This window comes from Trichomycterus rosablanca, chromosome 10, assembly GCF_030014385.1.
Source record: "Trichomycterus rosablanca isolate fTriRos1 chromosome 10, fTriRos1.hap1, whole genome shotgun sequence".
Taxonomy (NCBI): Eukaryota; Metazoa; Chordata; class Actinopteri; order Siluriformes; family Trichomycteridae; genus Trichomycterus; species Trichomycterus rosablanca.
This window is the reverse complement of record NC_085997.1, coordinates 35,360,607-35,383,338: the sequence shown is the minus strand read 5'-3', so window position 1 is coordinate 35,383,338 and position 22,732 is coordinate 35,360,607. Positions and strand designations below refer to the sequence as shown.

At 41.9% G+C, this 22,732-nt stretch overlaps 1 protein-coding gene across 1 annotated transcript; it reads right to left on the bottom strand.

The window, feature by feature from the left end:
* Window positions 1–1,280: 1,280 nt before the first annotated feature.
* Window positions 1,281–21,401, bottom strand: mki67 (marker of proliferation Ki-67). Its single transcript, XM_063003231.1, has 14 exons — window positions 21,373–21,401; window positions 20,279–20,388; window positions 16,904–16,985; window positions 16,706–16,821; window positions 16,534–16,606; window positions 15,805–15,871; window positions 13,738–14,484; window positions 12,265–12,491; window positions 11,606–12,185; window positions 8,901–9,022; window positions 8,529–8,703; window positions 8,297–8,437; window positions 2,762–6,916; window positions 1,281–1,805 (listed from the first exon to the last, which is right to left on the bottom strand). The coding sequence occupies exons 2-14, from the start codon at window positions 20,365–20,367 to the stop codon at window positions 1,717–1,719; spliced, it is 6,663 nt and encodes a 2,220-aa protein (XP_062859301.1). The 5' UTR covers window positions 20,368–20,388; window positions 21,373–21,401; the 3' UTR covers window positions 1,281–1,716.
* Window positions 21,402–22,732: the final 1,331 nt, after the last annotated feature.

Genomic DNA, 22,732 nt, shown 5'->3' with positions numbered 1-22,732 from the left:
CTGTGTTTGATGCTTTGATACATAGACATCACTGGCTGTGTCTGGGGAAGGCGGAGGCTGTGATGGACTAGGATGGTATTCCTGCCTTGTGCCCACTTACCATGACCAGGATATTTATTTATTAGAATTTTAACGTCATGTTTTACACACGTTGGTTACATTCATGACAGGAAGGGTAGTTACCGTTACACAAGTTAAATGTCAAACATAGTGATGGACAATTTTGTATCTTCAGTTAACCTGACTGCACGTCTTTGGACTGTGGGAGGAAACCGGAGCTCCTGGAGGAAATCCACCCAGACACAGGAAGAACGTGCAAACTCCACACAGAAAGGACCCGGACCGCCCTACCTGGGGATCAAACCCAGGACCTTCTTGCTGTGAGACCACAGTGCTACCCACTGAGCCGCTATGACCAGGATTAAAAAAAAAAAAAAAAAAAAAAAAAAAAAAAAAAAACATTTTGCACATCACTGTTCCATGTTAAATCCAGTTAATGAAGTGTAAAAGTGCTTTAAAATGTCCAAAGGTTTATTTGAAGTAAACAATGCACTCATTTATACTTAGAAATTCAACAAAAAATGTCATTTGACCACAGGTACACAAATCTTTGCATACAATATTGCATGTTTAAATTTACTTTATTTTGGCTAGTATTTGGTAAGTGGGTTCCTTACAGCACCGAGAACCTAAATATAATACAATGTGCAGAAGGAGGTCACAACTGGTCCAGAGCCACTGAGGTGAAGGTAGAAATACCAATCCATCCATCACAGGCTATTCAGAGATGCCAAAGGTGACCGGAGAACCAAAGACGAGGTTTAAACCCTTTCCGAAACACATCAGTCCAGCTTTAAAGAAAGCAAGAGCTTTATTTCAAAACAATAATCTTTAAGTCCATAGCATTGTAAAGCTTGCTGTACTGTGGGCAGTGTCACCCAGGTTCCAGCAAGGGCCTCAATTGCTTGAATCACAATTTTTCAGTGTAATTAGTTTTCTTAAAAAGCCTAAGAAACTTTCAAAGACTTTTATGTACTTTAATACTTTAATGCAAACTAACCCAATTCAAATGGGTTTAGAGAAGTCACCAGCTATAGCCAATCCAACTGTGCCATGCTACAAAGTTAAAAATATATTTTATTTAGCAATTTATTTACCTAAACTGGTGGGTGTGTGTGTTGGGAAGAAACTATTCTTAAAAAGCAAAGAGGGACAGACCAAGCATTCAGTCACAGAAAAAGAACAGTTGCAGAGGTTATTAAAATCCCAAGAGTCACAGCTGAGGTAAAAGATTTTATTGCTGAAAACACCAGGTTTTCCAAAACAAAATGCCATTTTGTTTAATACAAGTTACATTTGTAGTCACCCATTCTTCAAATCCTCAATTTTTTTTTTTTTAAACGTTTCACTTGTTTATCAAATACAAAACAGAATAAAATTTAAGGTTCGATTACAAGAGCTCAACATTTCAGGACTTTCTAAGCAAGGATAAAAACACGACAACATGGAAATGTCAACCGCCTCGAGCTGCCCAAGCTTAAAAAAATAAATCTGAAACTTTTGAAAAGGACATTTAAAAAAGACCAGCAACTTAATCAAGTTTTGCAATGGAACATTAAACTGACCAGAGAAGTACAAACGTTAGCATAATCACATGGTCCCCATATATAAAAACATCACTCATGCCTTAAGATTATTTACAATGAGATCAGTGCTTTATTTCCTCCTTGTCCGCCTCACGGGAGCTGAAGCGACGTCCGCTTCCTCCTTCTTATGAGCTCTGGTCCCTCGACGAGTGGTTACCTCTGTAAATGCAAACAGCCGCCTCATTTAGCAATCAAAATACAAGAACCAAGAACAAGAAGTTCAACAACACAGAAATGAGTGGTTGTGTTTTAACAGCTATACATCAATCAGCATAACATTAAAACCACCTCCTTGTTTCTACACTCACTGTCCATTTTATCAGCTCCACTTACCATATAGAAGCACTTTGTTGTTCTACAATTACTGACTGTAGTCCATCTGTTTCTCTACATACTTTTTAACCTGCTTTCACCCTGTTCTTTGATGGTCAAGACTCTCGCAGGACCCCCACAGAGCAGGTATTATTTAGGTGGTGGATGATTCTCAGCACTGCAGTGACACTGACATGGTGGTGGTGTGTTAGTGTGTGTTGTGCTGGTATGAGTGGATCACACACAGCAGCTCTGCTGAAGTTTTTAAATACCGTGTCCACTCAATGTCCACTCTATTAGACACTCCTACCTAGTTTGTCCACCTTGTAAATGTAAAGTCAGAGACGATCGCTCATCTATTGCTGCTGTTTGAGTTCATGTTGTAGACCATCAGTGGTCACAGGATGCTGCCCACGGGGCACTGTTGGCTGGATATAATTTTTGGTTGGTGGACTTTTCTCAGTCCAGCAGTGACAGTGGTGTGTTCAAAAACTCCAGCAGCGCTGCTGTATCTTATCCACTCATACCAGCACAACACACACTAACCATGATCCACCACCCAAATAATACCTGCTCTGTGGTGGTCCAGACCATTGAAGAACAGCATGAGAGGAGGCTAACAAAGCATGCAGAGAAACAAATGGACTACAGTCAGTAATTGTAGAACTACAAAGTGCTCCTATATGGTAAGTGGAGCTGATAAAATGGACAGTGAGTGTAGAAGCAAGGTGGTTTTAATGTTATGGCTGATCAGTGTATGTCTGTACTGTTAGGAGTCTCAAAAGAAAACCAAAAATATTTACCTTCCGCTGGATCCTCAGCCTGGGTTCGGACAGCAGGGGTTTCCGGAGTTGCTTTTCTTCTGCCTCTTGCAGGTTTTTCATGTGTCATAGAAGCAGGTTTGGTTTCTTCTGCCTCCACTTCAGCGATATCTTCAACCTCCTTGGCTGGTGTTTTTGCATCAGCTGCCTTTCCTCTTCGCCTCTTTGGTAAAGACTCCACGACCGGTGTTTCCTCAGCTCCAACCTCTACCTCCTTTATTTTCTGTCCTCTTTTTAGGACAACAGCTTCATTTAGTTTAGAAACTGCTGAAGCACCGGTTCTTCCTCTCCTGACTGGTGTAACATTTTCTTCAACAGTTGGCTTTGGCTTCTCTGGTTCTTCTTGCTTCTTTGTGACTCTTCCTTTGCGGCCCTTGGCAGGAGGGTCTGCTGATTCCTGCGACTTTTGTTTAGGCTCTTCCTCAGCAGGAGGCTTAAACTCTCCGATGTTCTTCCAGGTCACAAGATCAGAGTTCCAATTGACAGCTTTCTTTGAAACTTTACCCTCATGGTCAGTGTGAGCGTCAGTAGCTGCTGGTTCCTCGGCTTCATTAACAGAGGCGTCCTTGTTTGAAGCTTTATTAGTCTTAGCAGCTCTTCCTCTTCCTCTCTTAGCTGACACCTTTATGCTGGAATTGTCATGACTATCAGAGTCTTCTGCTGGTGCAGGCTTAGTTTCAACAACTGGTTCGGTCACTTGGTTGGTCTCCTCGACTGCTGCAGGGGCATCATCTGTAATTTCTTTCACCTCTGGTTTTACAGCAGCTTTCCTGCCACGGCTTGGCTTGACTACTGGAGCAGGAACTTCTGCTGCAGCTGCACGGCGTCCTCTTTTCACTGGAACCTCTGGTTCCACCCTGACAGTCGCCGTCCTTTTTCCTCGAGTTGATTTGACAGCAGGAGCATCTGAACGCTGAACCTCATCACTGTCATTTTCAGGCACGGCTTGAACTTTTTCCTGGGCTTTTTCTGAAACTTGACCTTTGGGCTGAGTTGCTCTCCGTCCTCCTCGGACATTTTTTACCACAGATTCCACCACCGGTTCAGCAGAGTCAGTGACTGCTGCAATGCCTTCGGCACGAGGCTCATCAACTTCATGGTCTTTTGAAGACACTAGTTTCGCTCTCCTTCCACGGCCAGGCTTCACCTCTACAGCATCACCATTATCATTGTCGGACTCTTTATTGACTGGAGTGGCTTCCACAGTTTTTTCCACTTGGTCTGTTTTTAAGGCTTTCTTTTGCATGGTCCTGCCTTTTCTTGACCTTGAGTTGGAACTGGAAGGAAACTCAGCCTCTGAAGATTCAGCACTTACTGGTACTGCCTCATCAACGTCACCTTGAGGTCTTTTGATGTCTGCCTTAATAGTTGGGGCAGAATTAGTTTCCTCAAATTGTTCAGTTTTTGAGGATTCCTTCGTATTGGCCTTGCCTCTTCTTGACCTTGCGTTGGATTTTACAGGAAGCTCAGTCTCTGCTGATAACTTAAGTCTAGTTTCAGAGCTCACGGCAGCCTCCTCATTTGTTGAGACGGATTCAGACACGTTCTCAATTTGTGTCTTTGGTGTTTCCTGCTTTGCTGCCTTGCCTCTTCTTGACCTTGTGTTGGACTTCACAGGTGCATCAGGCTCTGCATTCTCTGGCACTGCAACAACTACAGCTTCAGAGCTTTTGTCAGGGTCCTCACTAACAGTGGTTGGCTCAGGTGCTTCAACTGGTGCTGCCTTTGAAATTCCCTTCTTTTCTACCTTGCCTCTTCGTGACCTTGAGTTGGCTTTCGCAGGAGCTTCAGTCTCTGAAGGCTGTGGTTCAGCACTCACTCGTAATGCCTCGTCTACAGGTTCAGGTGTCCTTTCTGCCTCTGAACTCGTCGTGTCAGACTCATTAACGGTGGCAGTTTCAGAGTCCTCAACTGGTTCTGTACGTGGAGACTTCTTCGTGGTCACCTTGCCTCTTCTTGACCTTGTGTTTGACTTTACAGGTTCCTCAATCTCTGCTAATGCCTCAGGTTCACGCTCATTTACTACAGCTTCAGAGAGCTGAAGGTTTGACTCGTCATTAACTGGAGCTGGTTTAGGATCCTCAGGTTGTACCGTCTTCTGGGTTTCCTTATTTGCTGCCCTGCCTCTCCTTGCTCTAACAGCTGGCTTATCAACTACAGCTTCTGGTTCTTCTGTTACTGTGCTGATGGACTGATTTTCAGATTCTTGTTCGGCTTTCCGTCCTCTCTTGGCTTTAGAAGGGGCTGGTGACTTCAGAGAGGTAAGAGGCTCAGAAGCCTTGGAGTCCTCTATGTTTACAACTGGTTTAACATCTTCAGATTTCATTCCTCTCCTGGGTTTAAGTGCTATCTTTACCTCTGTCTTTGATGTTTTTCCTCTGGTGGACTTTCTAGCAGGACTCTGGGTAGGGATATCCTCTACCAGGTCAGCAATGGCCTTGCCTCTTCCTCGTCTTCCTTTCACAGGGGCAGAAACCTGAGAAGACTCCACGGCATGGACAACAGTTTCCTCGATCATGCCCTCCACAGAATCAGACTCAACCTGGGGTTCCTGTGCGTTTTGTTCAACTGAGGTGACCTCTTCCACATCCTGGCTAGTTTTGGTTTCAGCATCTTCTACATTAATTTGTGAAATGTTCTGGACACCACCAGCTGCTTCAGTGTCCATGTCCTCGACTGGACAGATGTTTTCCTTGTCTTCAGGATGTACCTCAAGTGATTCGTTCTTGTCCATCTGTACCATCTCAGTCAAACAAGCACTTGACTTGCTTACTGCTTCCTCAGCATGTTCTGCCAGGTTCTGCGAATCATCCACCACTTCAGCTGCACTTGGCTTGGGAGTCTTCATCAGTTTGCCAATCTCAAAGTCCTTTTCGACTGGCTGCTGTTTTTCCTTGGGGGTTCTAAGTAACCTCCTTATACCAACCATGTCCTCAACAGGTTGGGATTTCTGTTTGGGAGTCTTCATCATTTGTTTAATGTCAGTCAGATCTTCCTCAGCAGGTTGGGCTTTCTGTTTGGGAGTCTTCATCATTTGTTTAATGTCAGTCAGATCTTCCTCAGCAGGTTGGGCTTTCTGTTTGGGAGTCTTTGTCATCTGAATGCCAGTCAGATCTACTTCGGCAGATTGGGCTTTTAGTTTGGGAGTCTCCATCATTTGTTTAATGCCCGTCAAGTCCTCTTCAACAAGTTTGCTCTTCTGCTTGGGAGTCTTCATCATGTTCTTAATGCCAGTCAAATCCACTTCAGCAGGTTGGGCTTTCTGTTTGGGAGACTTCGTTTGTTTAACACCAGTAAGCTCTACTTCAGCAGGTTGGGCTTTCTGTTGGGGAGTCTTCATTTGTTTAACACCAGTAAGATCTACTTCAGTAGGTTGGACTTTCTGTTGGGGAGTCTCCATCATCTGTTTAATGCCAGTCAAGTCCTCCTCAACAAGTTGACTCTTCTGCTTAGGAGTCTTCATCATCTGCTGGATGCCTGTCAGATCTTCAACAGGTTCATTTTTTTCTTTGGGAGTTCTCAGCAATCTCTTGACCCCAAAGGAATCTTCAACAGGTGCTCCCCTGACATTAGGGGTCTTCATCAGTTGTGTCACTCCAGTAAGGTCTTCATCTTGCACAGTTTTGTCCTCAGGGCTCTTTGCAGATCTTCTCTGGGCCACATCTGGGCTATGCTTAACCACTGGAGTCGTCATCAACTCCTTTAATCCAGCCATGTCCTCTACGGGAGTCACTTTTTGTTTTGGCGTCTTAAGGAGTTCTTTAAGACCTTCCAGGCTCTCCTCCTGAGGATTTTTTGGCTCTTTGGGAGTCTTGAGCAACTTGCCTCTTAGATCTTCAATAGGCTCGGCCTTCTGCTTGGGCGTTCTCATTAGTCTTTTGACTCCTGTAAGGCATTCTGAAGGTTCTGGCTGGCGTTGTGGCGTTTGCACTGTAACTTGAGCTTCTGCCTGGTCCTCACTGGATGACTCCAATGCAGAAGGTATTGGAGCTTCTAATGCAGAGGAGTCTGAGGTATTCATTTCCTCAATTAAGCTACCATTCTGGTCATCCTGGAGTAGTCTAGTTACAGCTTCAGAGTTGAAACCTTGACATTTGGCGGTGGAGGCAACACTTAATGGAGACACCATCATTTCACCTGGGTAAACAAGTTACAAGCTATGAACAAATGAGGCCAAGTTTTATATATACGCTATATCTAACAAAACTGGTGATAGGATCTATTTTTGCAGGTGCTCGGGTGGAAGAGCTAGCCCACTACTGCTGAGATCTAGGTTCTCAGTGGTGCCATCAGCTGGCAGGCTGCCTACATGCAGGCACAACTGGACACGATTGGCTATGTTGCCGCAATAAATTGGTACCCTGCCGAAGGAATTCCTGCTTTTTGCCCAGGGTTTTCAGTGTGGACCCACAAGGATAAAGCAGTTAATAGAAATAAAAATGAAAACCAGCAAAGGTTTGTGGCCAGTGAACACTGGCAAGGAGCCTAACCAGTAATCAGGATGACCACACTGATCAGCCATAACATTAAAACCACCTCCTTGTTTCTACACTCACTGTCCATTTTATCAGCTCCACTTACCATATAGCAGCATTTTGTAGTTCTACAATTACTGACTGTAGTCCATCTGTTTCTCTGCACACTTTTTAAACCTGCTTTCACCCTGTTCTTCAATGGTCAGGACCCCCACAAAGCAGGTGTTATTTAGGTGGTGGATCATTCTCAGCACTGCAGTGACACTGACATGGTGGAGGTGTGTTAGTGTGTGTTGTGCTGGTTTGAGTGGATCAGACACAGCAACGCTGCTGGAGTTTTTAAATACCGTGTCCACTCACTGTGCACTTTATTAGACACTCCTACCTAGTTGGTTCACCTTGTAGATGTAGTCAGTCAGAGACGAACGCTCATCTATTGCTGCTTGAGTTGGTCATCTTCTAGACCTTCATCAGTGACGCTGCCCACGGGACACTGTTAGCTAGGTATTTTTGGTTGGTGGACTATTGTCAGTCCAGCAGTGATAGTAAGGTGTTTAAAAACTCCAGAAGTGCTGCTGTGTCTGATCCACTCATACCAGCACAACACACACTAACACACCACCACCACCATGTCAGTGTCACTGCAGTGATGAGAATGATCCACCATCTAATTAATACCTGCTCTGTGGTGGTCCTGACCATTGAAGAACAGAATGAAAGGGGGCTAACAAAGCATGCAGAGAAACAGTCAGTAATTGTAGAACTACAAAGTGCTTCTATATGGTAAGTGAAGCTGATAAAATGGACAATGTGTGTAGAAACAAGGAGGTGGTTTTAATGTTATGGCTGATCGGTGTATAACAATGTATACCAGCTAAGCTACAGTTCATTTTATTACAGTAAGGAATGACTCACATTCTTACCTAAATTTTTAAACTGTTTAGACAGTAAAACCTTTGCAGTTTTCCATTGTGAGACCTGACTGCTTCATCAAGCAGTAGCATCCTACTGTAAAAATCAAGAATCCAAAAGCACTACTGACCAGATTCCTCAGGAGTCATCATCACTGACATCTCATCAGGCACAGCGGTTCCTCCAACCGGAGTTTGCGTACACTCAGTCCCGTTTTTAATAGCACTCTTCCGTCTGCTGTTAGCTGGAGTTTTGAAAATATCGGCAACACCTGCAAACGAGGCGAGATTGTAGACGTGATCAGAAAAAAAAAAAAAAAACTCAATACAACTGTTCGTAAGTGAACACAAGATCGAGCGTACCTGTTAGATCCTCGTCCATTTTCATGTCCTCCTTCCTCAGAGCAAGGTTGCATACCACTTTAGGGGCAGCGCCAACAGGGTGGGTGGACCTCAGATAAGCTTTGCCCACTACAATGGTGGCGGGAGAGTCTGCATGTCCAGTGCTGGGATGATCCAGCAGTCGGCGTGCAGGAGTCTGCAACGGTTGTCAAGATGTTTTGATTATGAATACAAACCAGAACCTCTCCGGGCGCAGTGCTTCAATTATGAATTATAAATCCTGCTAAAACGCTGAACAAAACATAGACTTGTGGTTTAACAGGCTACAACGATGACCTACTGAAAGAACTCCCAGTTCGGATTTGTCACTTAGCAGTTACATTCAGCATTTACCTTAGGTTTTATCACTTTGGTCTGCTTGGCTGCTTTTTGCTTGCTAGTCGTCTTCTTAGCACCACCTTCCATCTGAGATTTAGCCTGTCCAAACTTCACAATGTCCGCCCAGGAACTGAGAACTGAAACAGGGAACAAAGAAACAATGGAAAAAAGCAATGAGTATCGACCATGGAAGCCCAAACATCATAATAACTATGTAATATTGGTGGCCAGTCACATTTGCCAACATTTTATAATGGTCTTAAAGCCCAGGCAACAATATAACCATTCACTGTGTGACTTAAATGCTGGACCCTCTGTGTAGTAGTGGATTTAAATATTAAGTACATTTCTGGGTATGTTGGTCATGTTTTATACAGTAGATTCAGTGAATAGATTTATTTATTTCTGTTCGTTTTGCACGAGTACGGTGATTGTCACTAACTCGAATTTCATTACACACAGGCGCTAAAAATGCGTCTACATTAATATTCAATGAGTCGATGCATCGTTTTTAAAACTATGTTTATAAATGATCCTTTTTAATTTCTACACTGTTTCCATTCACAAGCGTTCATATGATTCCCCTCAGCACTACTTGCTGCGTGCAGGACCTCAGTCGTATTTGGTCCAGTCATTGGTTGGCGGCATTAAGCACAGTCTCAAAAAAATGCCGTCTGCAGCCGTCAGAGGCCGATTGTAGAGCTTTCAAAGAAAAGCTCAAAGTCTTCCACGACCCGAATAATTGGGAATAATTAAAACTGGCACAAAACAAAAAGGTGGTTTGTACACTGTGCAAAGCTTTGATGGTACCACAGCAGCACCAGCGCCATGTTGCACGTCTTGTTTCTTTAAAAATCGGAGATCCTAGAATACCGTATAACTAAGCGAGTTCAGTTATGGCGCATTTTTACTTCTATATTGTTTCATTACTCTTCTTAATTGCGGAGATCTTGGACCACCGTATTCCTTAGCGAGTTAAGTTAGGGCGCATTCACACACGCCGCGCACTTCGCCGCGATGGCCTCACGATTTTTGCTGTTGCCGCAGCGATCAAAGCGCAAAAAGCTTCTCATGTGAATGCGCCATAACGTTTACTACGTTGTTTACATCACTTTGAATATGAAGTAAATGTGTAGGTTAGAATCGGGGCTCACTCTGTCATTACTGTACGTAGGGTTGGGCGGTATGACGGTATTGCGGTAAACCGCGGTATTTAAAAATATTGCCGGTATTTTAAAAAATGTGAAGCGCCAAATTTCTGCTTCAGGTTTACCTTGAAAACTGAGACTTTAAGACGTTCAAACAAATGGCTCTTCGTTCTTCGGCCGCTACTGGGTAAACTATAAGACCCCCTGATATTGATATCAACGATGAACAATCATGAAAATTTTGCTACCTTGCCTTAAATGTAGGCCTAATTCAAACAACATTTAAATGAGAAAAAGATTTCTTTTAAAAGGAAAAAAAACTCCAGGGAAGAGACATGATGTGGTTGCATCGCATTAAGTTTCAGAACAATCCTCTCTTGTGCAGAGATGTGCCCGTGTTTGTTTCTGCTTTAAAACATAAGCACCATGAAATAATCAGATTTAACATCATGAAACAAGTTTATTTCTCAATTATTTGTCATTACATTACAAGCACTGCGCGTTTTCTGCATGTTCTCTCTGTAGCTCGGTTACGGCTTAATCTCTGTGTGTGTGTGTGTCGCTCACTCTCTCCGCGATTTCGGATTTAAATTTCAACAATAAACAGCTCTCATTATGACTGATTAATTCCCTCTACTGATGCCAAGCTGAACGGGTGGATTACAGTCGCTAAGAACTGCGCAGAAATAAAAATTACATAACGGCTCCCAGAGACACATTTACACGTATGCGTAAAATATTTATTATAGATCAGATAGTATAAGCAACGTTTTACGTTCTGATCGTTTCATTTTTTGTAATAAAACATTTGAATGCTGTGATTACACTGTAAAGTTTGTTCGACCCCCCCCCCCCCCCCCACCGCGGTAATACCATATACCGCGGTATTTTCTGAAGAAGGTATGACAATCGGCATTACCGCCCAACCCTAACTGTACGTTGGACTTAATTAGACATGCCCACCTCTATTTTATTTCTGCTATAAGTTTAAGCACTTTGCTTTGTGTACGGATCGCCATAAACACATTGCATTCAATATGGAGCACTTGAGATTTTGATAATATAGACATAAACCCTGTTTACATTTAGTTTTGTGTTATATTATTATGCCATACAGTTTGTTGTTAAAATAAAAGAAGCTTAAATGGGATTTTGAATTAAACTTTTTGGAGTAAATGTAATCGTTTAGATTAATCAACTAATCGATAAAATAGTCTATAGATTAATCGATAGAAAAATAGTCGTTAGTGGCAGCCCCAACAGGCACTAACTATACATAATAGATTCCACACGACCAGCTGGGCATCCACACACAGGCGCAATCGGTTGTGCTTGTTGGGGAAAGGTCTATACGGGGTTTTGCTACAGCTGTGCAATTCTGTCCCGTTTCTGAACTATGCAGCAGAGTTAGCATGGTGCATGAGCCACCTTGCTCGACTTTGCTCGCACTTTTGGGAAAACAAGGAGGAGCTTAGTGTAAAATTAAGCCCAAACACAGGCAAACATGCGACATTAATCAACCTCATTCCCGTTCCTGTTGATCCATCCGGAACTAAAAGCATCAGACCGTACCTTTTAAATTAGCTAGTGACGCTCCACTGCGGCGGGACCGCACCATGTTCTTCAGGGAGCTCATTGGCGTCTTCCGACTCGATGCCCTCAAGCTGCTTCTCCTCCTAACAGGGTTCTTGGGGGTCACACATTTCTGAGGCTCTTCAACTACAGGAACAGACTCTTCTTCCACTACCTTCTCTTGATTGGCGACAGGGGATGGGGTGCTGATAATGGAGACTGAAAACCGACCATGCGTAGTAGGTGTCATGAGAAGGGACCCTTCGCTTTTAGATTGCGTGTTAAGTGAACTATTTGAGACCTTGCTAGCAGATTTAGGGGTTTTGGGCGAGGCGGACCTGGAGGAGGAGGCCGCTGGGGTCTTGGGCGAGGCCGACTTGGAGGAGGCCGCTGGGGTCTTGGGTGAAGCAGGCCTGGGGGAGGACGCTGGGGTCTTGGGTGAGGTTTTGGGTGTTTTTGGAGATGGAGTTTTAGCCTTTGTGGCTGGGGACTTCTTCGCTGGAGACGGAGTCTTCGCCAACCGTTTAGGCGAGGCAGATTTAACAGGGCTCTCTGGAACTTTCTCGCCAAAACGGAAACCCTGCAGGCGAGAAACACTGGCGTCCTTACTACAGGTTTGCACCTACAAAGCATAATAAAATAGCTACACAATACCTTACCATTAGGCCGATGGTGGACGCTCGTCTGAGTAAGGACTGGGGCTTCGGGAAAAAACTTAAGCTGCGCCTCCCAGGTGTCGCTCCACGCCTGAGTGGGGAGTCGGGTGGTAGACGCTTGTCAAACAGCTCAGGGCTGAGCAGACCACCAAAGGACACTCGTTTTCTCTTGGCTGCAGGAAGGGGCAGGTTGTTCCTCTTGTGCTTCTTACTGGAAGTCTGGCCATCAACTGTGAGACAAAGCAAAAGCGACCATCAAGGCAGGATCGACTGTAACAAGGAACATCTGAACAGAGAGACGAGGTTGTTTGAGCAATTCCCAAGTAACAATTGACAGTAAGAATTAACAGCCACCTTTACGTTTATTTATTTGTGTTTTAATGCCATGTTTAACACATTTGTGTCATTTAATAGCAAAACAGGTATTATGCTTGTCCATTTTATCTTGTCTTTATACTTTGGTCTATATAATATGTTCATTTTTATGGCTGTTCAGTTTTTTTTTTATAGTTTTAGACGTGTGTACTTGTCTTTCCTTGGTGATTTCAGGGCATTCTATCAGAATGTACTTTATCGTAACACGTGTTTGACAGAGTTGACATGTTGGGGGGGGGTGTTCTTCTTTTATCAGGTGTTGGTGGGTTTCTCTGCTGTGGCCGATTCTGCGGACAACTTTAAATAAATAAAAAATGGTCAGCTGGTTTATGGATCTTAACCCATTTTGTTATGTCATAGCTGTAGGTAGCCATACTAAGCATTTTCTAGCCAAATTATTGCCTACAAAAACAGAAAAGCATGCCATTGTGCTCCGGTGGCACAGCAGGTCTCTTACAGAAGCCCATAACTGCCAAGACTCAAGGCTGTGCCACCAGCCTGATTGTTTTTATAATGCCATGTTATCACATTTGTGATATTCACTGCAGGAATTGGTGTTTTATACTAGTTTTGTTGGTCTTGCATTAAATATGTTTTCAGTCTTATATTATTGAGGAATTTGAGGACTGAATTTGAGTATTATCTTCTTTTAATGTTTTGGGCATGAGTAGTTTTTTTCTGTTGTACTTTGGGTGTTTATTCAGGATGTGTTTTATGGTGATTGGTGTCTGACATTCTTCACAAAGTCTGGGCTCTTCTCCTAGTATTAAGTGTTAGTGTGTTAATCCGGAATGACCTATTCTACATCTAATGTAGATATCATGGTCTGTACATTTTCCATAGTGTATTTTTGGTTTGTTCCTAATGTTGGGGTGAATCTGGTGTAGTTTATTTCTGACTGATTGAGAATTTGCCTGCGTGCTGAGAGAGGAAAGTGCCAAGGGTTTGTCCTTGTAAAAAATTAACACTATTAAACTCTCGCACAGTAGAAGTTAGCAAAGTACATATTTTTGGGGTTTACACCCCCATTTGTAACCAAATGTGTAAATAGCAAAACACTGTGGTCCAATCGTTAACCGAGGGGCTAAGCATGAGCCTCACCATTGTCGTCAGAATCATCTGTGGACACAATCTCATTCAGAACATCTTGGACTTGGAACCTCTTGCCAGCGTTTGCTCTTGGAGAGGTCCTACTGGCCGGTTTGGCTTGAGCTTCCGGAGTCTCGGTGGGTTCTGAGGGATTCTTGGGGGTGGTCTGTTCCTCCGGCGTGACTGCAGGGATTTCAGAGGGGCTGGATCTCCTGGGAGATTTGGGAGACTTGGGCGTTTGCTTGGTGCTCGGACTCTCGAAGGCAATTTGCTGGGCCACTTCTTGAGCAGTGAACTTCTGTGGTGTTGTCTGAGGAGTTTTCTTCTGAGAGACGGGAGTGCCGAGGCTCTGCGAGCGTCTCTTCTGCTTCTCCGCTGCATTCTGAACAGCCGGGGAGGCGATTTTCACATCTGCAGCAAGGTTCTCCACTTGATCTGAAAGCTCAATGACATCACTGCCATTGACAAACTTGGCGCTTGAGGATCTTCGCCTCTTTTTGGTCGATTGTGGGGTCACTGGATGTTCATTCTCCGTACCAGAGGCTGAAACCTTTTTAGGTTCCTCCTTGTTGACTGGAAGCTTTGAGGTAGGTGTGTTAGACAGTGTTGCAGATTTCCACTGTGGTTTCGTGGCCAGATCTCGTTTGACCATATTGTAGAGGTCGGAGAAGGGAGAAGATGTGTTCTCCGTGTTTGTTTTGGCATCTCCAGCGCTCTGGTCCTGAGTGGGCAGGTTGGATCCATCTTTCAAGCAAGTATCTGTGGATGGAAGAGATTTTACACTTACAAGTGTATTAAGTAAGAAGCTACTTGAAAGTTGAATTAACATCACATGACTTTTACACTTGATCTTTGTTATAGTCCCTGTGTTCTGCTACCAAAAAGAAATCCATATATAATCGCTATATATAGTGCAGCAAGGGAGCTAGTGTATCCTTTCTTCACATGGTGAATATCAATACAAATCGTAGTCTAATGCCAAGACTTTTCAAGTCGTCAGATCTCTGTACAGTTCACACTACACGACTGGATCTCTTGTAATCGGGACTCCTTCAAGTCGGTGTGGCTTTCACACTACACGACTGATCGGCGATAGGGGGTTTCACACTACACCATCACCAACTGGAATCGCAGGCGAGCTTCTCTGGTCTCCCAAACTACGTTTTGTCACGAAAACAAACGAGGAGTGACAAAAGGTAACGATACAACGTCCGAAGATGCACGTCAACAATAAGCGAGCGATCAAAGTTTGTGTGCTGATGTGCAGCGTAAAATCAAAGAGAAAAAATAAATGAATGAGTGGATTTGGCTACGCAAACAGCAGTGATCGTCTGTTCTATAGTGAGTTGGAGGTTAATAAATATTTTATGCAATGTAACGTTGGTGTTTTGTAGAGAACGATAAGGTCAGAAATACTGTAAAACTTGTGTGTACCGAATGTATTCTGATATAAACTATATTACGCCCCTGTACCACCTTTTTACACTCCTCCCCTGCGTTTCCCCTCACCCCGTATCTTGCGTTCTCATTGGCTGTTCGACATAGCACTCATTGCCAGCTGGGCGACTCAGATCCAGATATTTGACAAGCTAGAAATCTCGCTTTGGTCGGCGAGCGCTTGGCGAGCCGCTCGGATTAAGTTGTTAAGCAGTTCACACATAGCGATTGAGAGCTGACTTTCGAATGCTGAGCGAACGCCGAGTTGCTCCCGAGCCTTGCATGTAGTTATTATATGGACAATTACTAGTGCCCCGTTGTGCTGTGTAGCTCTGTGGCTCTTTAATAAGATTTAATGCAGCTTTTTTGCCTTTTTTCTATTTTTTCACGTCTCAGAATGACAACTGTAATGATCACTAAACTACATGTCACACAAAACTAAATGCGAATAAATCTGTACTGTCAATCAATATTGTGGATCGTTTTCGAGCTCCGCTTTGCTGTGTATCTAGTAAAAGCAGTGGTAGAAAGAAACTCCTTTTGTTTGCCTGTTACTGCTGATCAGAACAAAAGACTTTGCAGCAAGTGGGCAAATACACTTCTCAAAAACTGAAACAGAGCTTCTTATTATGAGCGTCTCACCTGACAAGTGTTCAGACTTCTTTTCTGTAGAAGCAGGGCTGCTTTTTACCTGTTGGTCCTGTAAAACCTGTGGATAAACAAGATGATAAAGAAAACTGGTGCATATTGTAGCAGCAGCATACCAAAATAAAACAGGACTTAAGGTAAAAATCTGGAGCAATCTTTAACGTCTATATATCAAACAGAACACATGTTGAGGCACCTGTGCTAGATGCTGTGCTATAGTAAGAAGCATCAGGCTCACATGTGCATATATCGAAATGATAAGCAATAAAGTCCATTGACCCACAACGTTCCGAGGTGTTCTGCCATATAAGTGCAGCTGATAAAATGGACAGTGAGTGTAGAAACAAGGTGGTTTTAATATTATGGCTGATCAGTGTATACTGCATTATATGTTACTACTCTGTACATACAGTATGTCTCCTCAATTTCACTTAACTAGTCACTGCTGCACTTTAATTGTAAAAAAAATTAAATAATCTCCATCTTGCACTTCTGGTTAGATGCTACAGCATTTCATTAGATTTGTACTTGTACTCTACACAATGACAAAGTTGAATCTAATATAATTTGACCCAAACTTTAAGCTGCTCCACCACCACGCCACAGTTAGGGCAGGATACAGATTGGATGTAATACATATATGCAAGAGAAAATGCACACAGCACATGGACGATCATTATCTCACTTTAGTCTACACGCCGTGTTGGCTGGTTGAACTTTTACCTTGATAGCTTCACTTTTCCTAGGAGTGGACAACCTCTTTTTCTTCGGAGTCGGTGGAGGTGGGTACTCAAACCTGTAGAACATAAAGTGAACCCAACGGTCAACAATCGGTCATTTACAGTACTGAACTGAAACCGGAAACAGAAGAACAATAAGAATAAAAGGCGCTCACCTGAAAGAACGATCAATAATTGTGATTAGATCTCCATCTTTTAAACGTTCGGACTGTTGCAGAATCTCACCGTTGATACGAGTGGGATTCACTGAGCTCAGGTTGGTCAAAATGAGCTTAAAAACAAAGATATCAATGATTACACACGCCACTGACTCCCGAGTTCCTCTTTAACAGCTGTATTTTTGTTTATCTTACCTCTTTGTTTTCGTTCAGCTCAATTCGGCAGTGCTCCTTGGAAACCTGTGGCAACTGGATCCGAATATCACAGTCCAGCTTCCTACAAGAGAGAAAACAGACGCTCAGGTCTCATAACGCATTCTTAACAAAGCACTTGCAATGGGTCCGACAATCCTCAACCTTAAAGGTGTTAGAACAGGATGTCGAACAGCCAGGATACGAATTTAAAGATTTTATTCTGCAGTCTTTACTCAAGCTTGGCATGATTTCTCTAATTTGAAGTTATCACTGTGTAGAAGAGAATGCGTTGTAACTTCTGGTGATCATTCTGGAAGAGTTGCTTTTTATGAAGTGAACTGAAGTGCATTTGTACCTCTGTGATGTGACTGGACTCTGCCGTGTCTGCACTCAGTGTCCAGAACTCACTATTACATTTACATTTTCAGCATTTAGCAGACGCTTTTATCCAAAGCGACTTACACAGTGCAGAACACGATGAGCAATTGAGGGTTAAGGGCCTTGCTCAGGGACCCAACAGTGGCAACTTGGTGGTGGCGGGGCTTGAACCGGCAACCTTCTGTTTACTAGTCCAGTACCTTAACCACTGAGCTATCACTATTAGACATTACCACAGAGTGAACCGAAATATAATAAACTCTTAAATTCTTTATGATTTTTATTCATTATATTTTTTTGCTAGAATTATATTTATATATATATATATATATATATATATATATATATATATATATATATACTGTATATATTCATTCAAATGATCATCCAGGCTACACAAAGAGGATGGGGTGGGTCCCTGTTGAGTCTGGTTCCTCTCAAGGTTTCTTCCTTGAATGTAAATGTAAGGGAGGCTTTCATTGCCACAGTTGCCCCCTAGCTGCTCAACAGGGGTTTTTGGTTCTGTAAAGTTGCTTTAAGACAATGTCTATTGTAAAAGGCACTATACAAATAAATTTTTACTTATCTAAATAACTAAGCAAGCAGTATTTCAGAAATACGCTTCCTTTTAAATTTAAAGGAGTGTAGGGAAAATGAATAGTTTGCTTTATGCAACAACTATAAATAAGACTGACTGGTTGAAAATACATTAACAGACTATAAGTAAAAACACAGCGATTTAAATATAAATGCAACTAAACCCCAATAAACATACAGTTTAATGACAAGACAGTATAATTTTGTTTAATAAGCATTCTTCTAAATCCATACTGCCATTTCCACATTTACATTTCATTTAAGCTAAATGAGTCCATGTAGGTTAGACGCTTGTTGCTGAACACCTTACATCTTCTCACTAACATTTGAGGCACTTAGGAGCCGCTTTTATCCAAAACAACTTACAACAGGAACAGAAAACGATCCAAGCAACTGAGGGTCGAGGGCTCACTGGTAAATTAATAGTGGTGGGGCTGAAACCAGCAACCTTGGAGTTATCAGTTCAGTTGCGCAAGCACTGACTGAGCAGCATGTTCGTGATCGTGGGATTTTTCCTCATTTAGAATTTATTTAGTCTTGAGTAGCACATTGATTTTTTTTTTAAATACACATTTTACTGTGTACATGCATAAGGCCCCAATGCCTACATTAGTCTGGCAAAACAGATTGCATTACATAGTACTGCATTAGAGAAGAGCATGGAGTGCAAAGTCCATTCGAGGTTCGACCACTGATTAAACCATGTGCCATATTCATATTTAACTGACAGGGGTAGAACTCTGGGCTATCAATCGAAAGGTGGTAGGCCACTAAGCAAGGCCTTTATCTATCTTGACTCAAGAGGTCCCATACAATGGCTGATCTAGCACTCTTGACGCCAGCTTACAAACAAGCTGGGATATGCGAATAATACATTTCACTGTACTGTACATGTGCATATGACAGCCATTCCATTCTCTTTTCTATTAAAACCTGGTTTAAAGTTCTCTGGTATATAAATTATCTCTGCAAGACAGAGATGTTGCTCATTCCTGGAGATCTGTCTCCAACCCAGGACCTAGTCATTTCTCTGGATGACTCCCAGATCAGACCATCTGATAAGGTAAGAAGTCTTGGTGTTGTCCTGGATAACCAGCTGACCTTCTCTCCTTATATAGCCAACATGACGAGATCGTGCCGGTTCCTCCTGTACAACATCAGGAAGATTCGTCCATTTCTCTCCAGGGAAGCTACCCAGATTCTGGTGCAATCACTTGTAATCTCTCGGTTGGACTACTGCAACTCCCTCCTGGCAGGAGCTCCCATGGCCAAAAATGGACCAGCCCCAAGCTACCTTCGGGGTCTAATCAAACCCCGCTCTGTACCACGCAACCTCCGAGCCTCTAGTCTCGCTCGACTTGAGCCTCCATCCAGGACTAAAGGAAGACAAGCATCAAGGCTCTTCTCTGTTCTAGCGCCCAAATGGTGGAACGAACTTCCTCTGTCTGTCCGAACATCTGAGTCTCTTGCTGTCTTTAAAAAACGATAAAAAATTTGTACTTATTTACTAACACTTTATTCCAATCTTTTCCATTAAAAAAAAAAAAAAAAAAAAAAAAAGTGTCTATCTAAACTTAAGGAATGAAATGTTCACTATAGAAGCATTTCTGTAAGTCGCTCTGGATAAGAGCGTCTGCTAAATGCTGAAAATGTAAATGTAAATAAATTAGATTAGATCAGATTAAACTTTATTGTCATTACAAGTACAAGGCAACGAAAGGCAGTTTAGCATCTAACCAGAAGTGCAATAAGCAGAAAGTGCAGGGTATACGGTATCTATGATAAACATTATTTACAGTGGGTAAATAGCAGTGGTATGAACAAGATCTATGAAGTTGAAAATATTACTGAATGTACTATAAACAAGATATACAGCTAAAAACAATATACAGATTAAGGTGCAGATTAAGATTAAGGTGCTATGCAGGTTAGAGTGATACAGATTAAAATGCTATGGACATGATAGAGGAATGTATATAAAAAACATGGTAAACAGATGTATACAGTATATATGGTACCAATGATATAGCTAGCAGAAAAAGGATAAAAGGATTGTAGTGCAACCTTGCCAGGAGGAGAGATGTACATGTACAAATGTACATCTTCAAACTTTTATATTTGTATCCTGCTACACAGATCAACAGATCATGTACATCTAGCTGAACATGATTAAATGCATTTGCAGTAGTTTTGGGCTAGTGGGACAAAGGAGCCAAACGTGAGAACTGGACACGTTTGGCAGAACACGTGCTCAGTATAAACGCTGCTGATTGGTTGGAACTGGTGTTTGACGTCAAAAGGAGACAACCCGCCTGACTTGAAACATAATGAACAGCCACGAGTTCCACGCAATACATTCAGTACTTGTTAAAATGTGTTTGCATGTTATTGGTCACTGACCTGCCAAACAGACAGGATGCTGTGAGTGGGAATTCCGTTCCGTCTGTGCCATTTCTCTTAATCACCACTATTTTACCGAGTAGAGGCATCTTCACAGTAACTTCACTTACCTAAAAGTAAAAATAACATTCACATTACAGGTCACTTAAACCAGATTACATTTATTGCATTAAAAGAGACTCATTCCTTAAGACTGCTTTGATATATTAGTAGTGCAGAACACAAATGAATAGCACGTGGTGCTGCAACGCATGCATAAATCCGAATGAAATGTGTAAAAATACATTCAAAAAGATTCATTAGGTCAAACCGAAAATATAAATCATATATTCAGTTACAAATCAGTTACATTTAGTACAATATGATTAAACTGAACGACAATAATTAAACGGACTACAAGAAACCGTGCACGTCATACTTTAACACGTTCTCTACCAAATCCAGCCACCCCGAGCTGTGATTGGACGGTAATTCTTACACTTGCGTACATTAGCCAATCACAACCCAGGGCGCAGAATATCCCAGTATACGAATATGAACATAGCACTAAGTTTTTCACCTTGTGACTAATTACTAAGGAGCAAAAGAGCCAAAATTATTTTCGCTTTTTTTTTCATAATGTAGCACAAAAGCCATGATAATACTGCGTTTTTAATGAAAAGGTATTGACGTATTTTTAAAACACTGGAAAATTAAATACCCATTATTTAAATTAATTTAAAAACAGATCCAACCGTAATTATAAAGTATAGATTGAATTTAAATATCATCTTAAATAATGACGAATAAGTTACTAATCATTAGTATTAAAAAACATGTTCTAAAATATCCACAAAAAAACCCCGTACGCGTTACACTTTTAATCCGTCACCCACCAAATTATGTTTCCCTGCTCTGGAATTGGCTACTTTGTCATGCATTGTCCAATCAACACACGTCTACCCTCAAAATCAACCAATCGCAACACAAGACGCAGGATTTCTCAGAATACGAGAATGAACATAACACGCACTAATCTGTCTTGGAACTAAACACATAATGTCGTCGGCTAGAATACCCTTCATATGTAAAGAAAACATCATTAGACATCATACCTGAGTTAAAATAGCTTCAAGGCGATATATATTCCATCGATTCTGTATTAAAATCGCAAACTAACGAAAGACCGAGGCGACATAGACCTACTCGTTCAACCGTCTTCTTCACACTGACTAGAAAATTCGACATGTCGGGCGCAGTGCGCCGGCGATGTCCTTCCGCCACAAACAAAAAATAATTAAAATCGTGTTGGTGTGTAAGTTTTAAACAGCGCAGCATAAATCACGAATATAAGCTTTAATCTTTTTTAAATTAAGCATTTAAAATAGCATAATTTTAAACTTCTCCAAAGAACTATTTTGTTTATCATTTACCGCGGAAGGACACCTGGCGAACAACTACTTTGGGTTTGAAAAGCGTTCAAAATTCCGCGCGAAGGCCGCCGATTGGTTCAAACTATTCAGCTGGGGAGCCAATAGAAAGTGGGATCTGATTTAAACTGCCTTTGAGGAACCGATAGATGGCCAATCAGAAAAGAGCAACTCACGACGTAATGTTTAAAAGCTTATAAAGGTTTCGTCACAAACTTAATAGTAAGCCGAGTGAGTAGCTTCAGGTATTAGCATAACAACGGCTGACTGAAATGTTTTGGTCCAAAAACAGTTTTAAAAGTTTATTTTTATTAATAATTTTTTATTAATTTAAGTCTGTTGTGAATTTTCTTATAAAATATTTTAAATTCTGCTGGGTCCTCCTGATTCCCTTTTCCTATTATGACTGACTATAACTTCTCTGTGATCATATAAACGGGGCTAGTCGAACTGCACATATGAAAAAGAACATTTATTTATGGTCTCTGCTATGACTGTAGAAAAAAACTCACATTATGCTAACAGAAATATGCTTAATAACCCAAACACCATCAACATATTTATATATGTGTGTGTATGTGTAATCAGTTTTTATATATGTGTGTATATGTACAGTGTATCACAAAAGTGAGTACACCCCTCACATTTCTGCAGATATTTAAGTATATCTTTTCATGGGACAACACTGACAAAATGACACTTTGACACAATGAAAAGTAGTCTGTGTGCAGCTTATATAACAGTGTAAATTTATTCTTCCCTCAAAATAACTCATTATACAGCCATTAATGTCTAAACCACCGGCAACAAAAGTGAGTACACCCCTAAGAGACTACACCCCTAAATGTCCAAATTGAGCACTGCTTGTCATTTTCCCTCCAAAATGTCATGTGATTTGTTAGTGTTACTAGGTCTCAGGTGTGCATAGGGAGCAGGTGTGTTCAATTTAGTAGTACAGCTCTCACACTCTCTCATACTGGTCACTGAAAGTTCCAACATGGCACCTCATGGCAAAGAACTCTCTGAGGATCTTAAAAGACGAATT

Coding starts and splice junctions, on each gene's coding strand:
- mki67 (XM_063003231.1), bottom strand. CDS start 20,367: ATGCCTCTACTCGGTAAAATAGTGGTGATTAAGAGAAATGGCACAGAC. Junction 14,485..15,804: donor GAAGTCTGAACACTTGTCAG/GTGAGACGCTCA, acceptor TTCCATCCACAG/ATACTTGCTTGAAAGATGGA. Junction 6,917..8,296: donor GATGACTCCTGAGGAATCTG/GTCAGTAGTGCT, acceptor TTGTTTACCCAG/GTGAAATGATGGTGTCTCCA.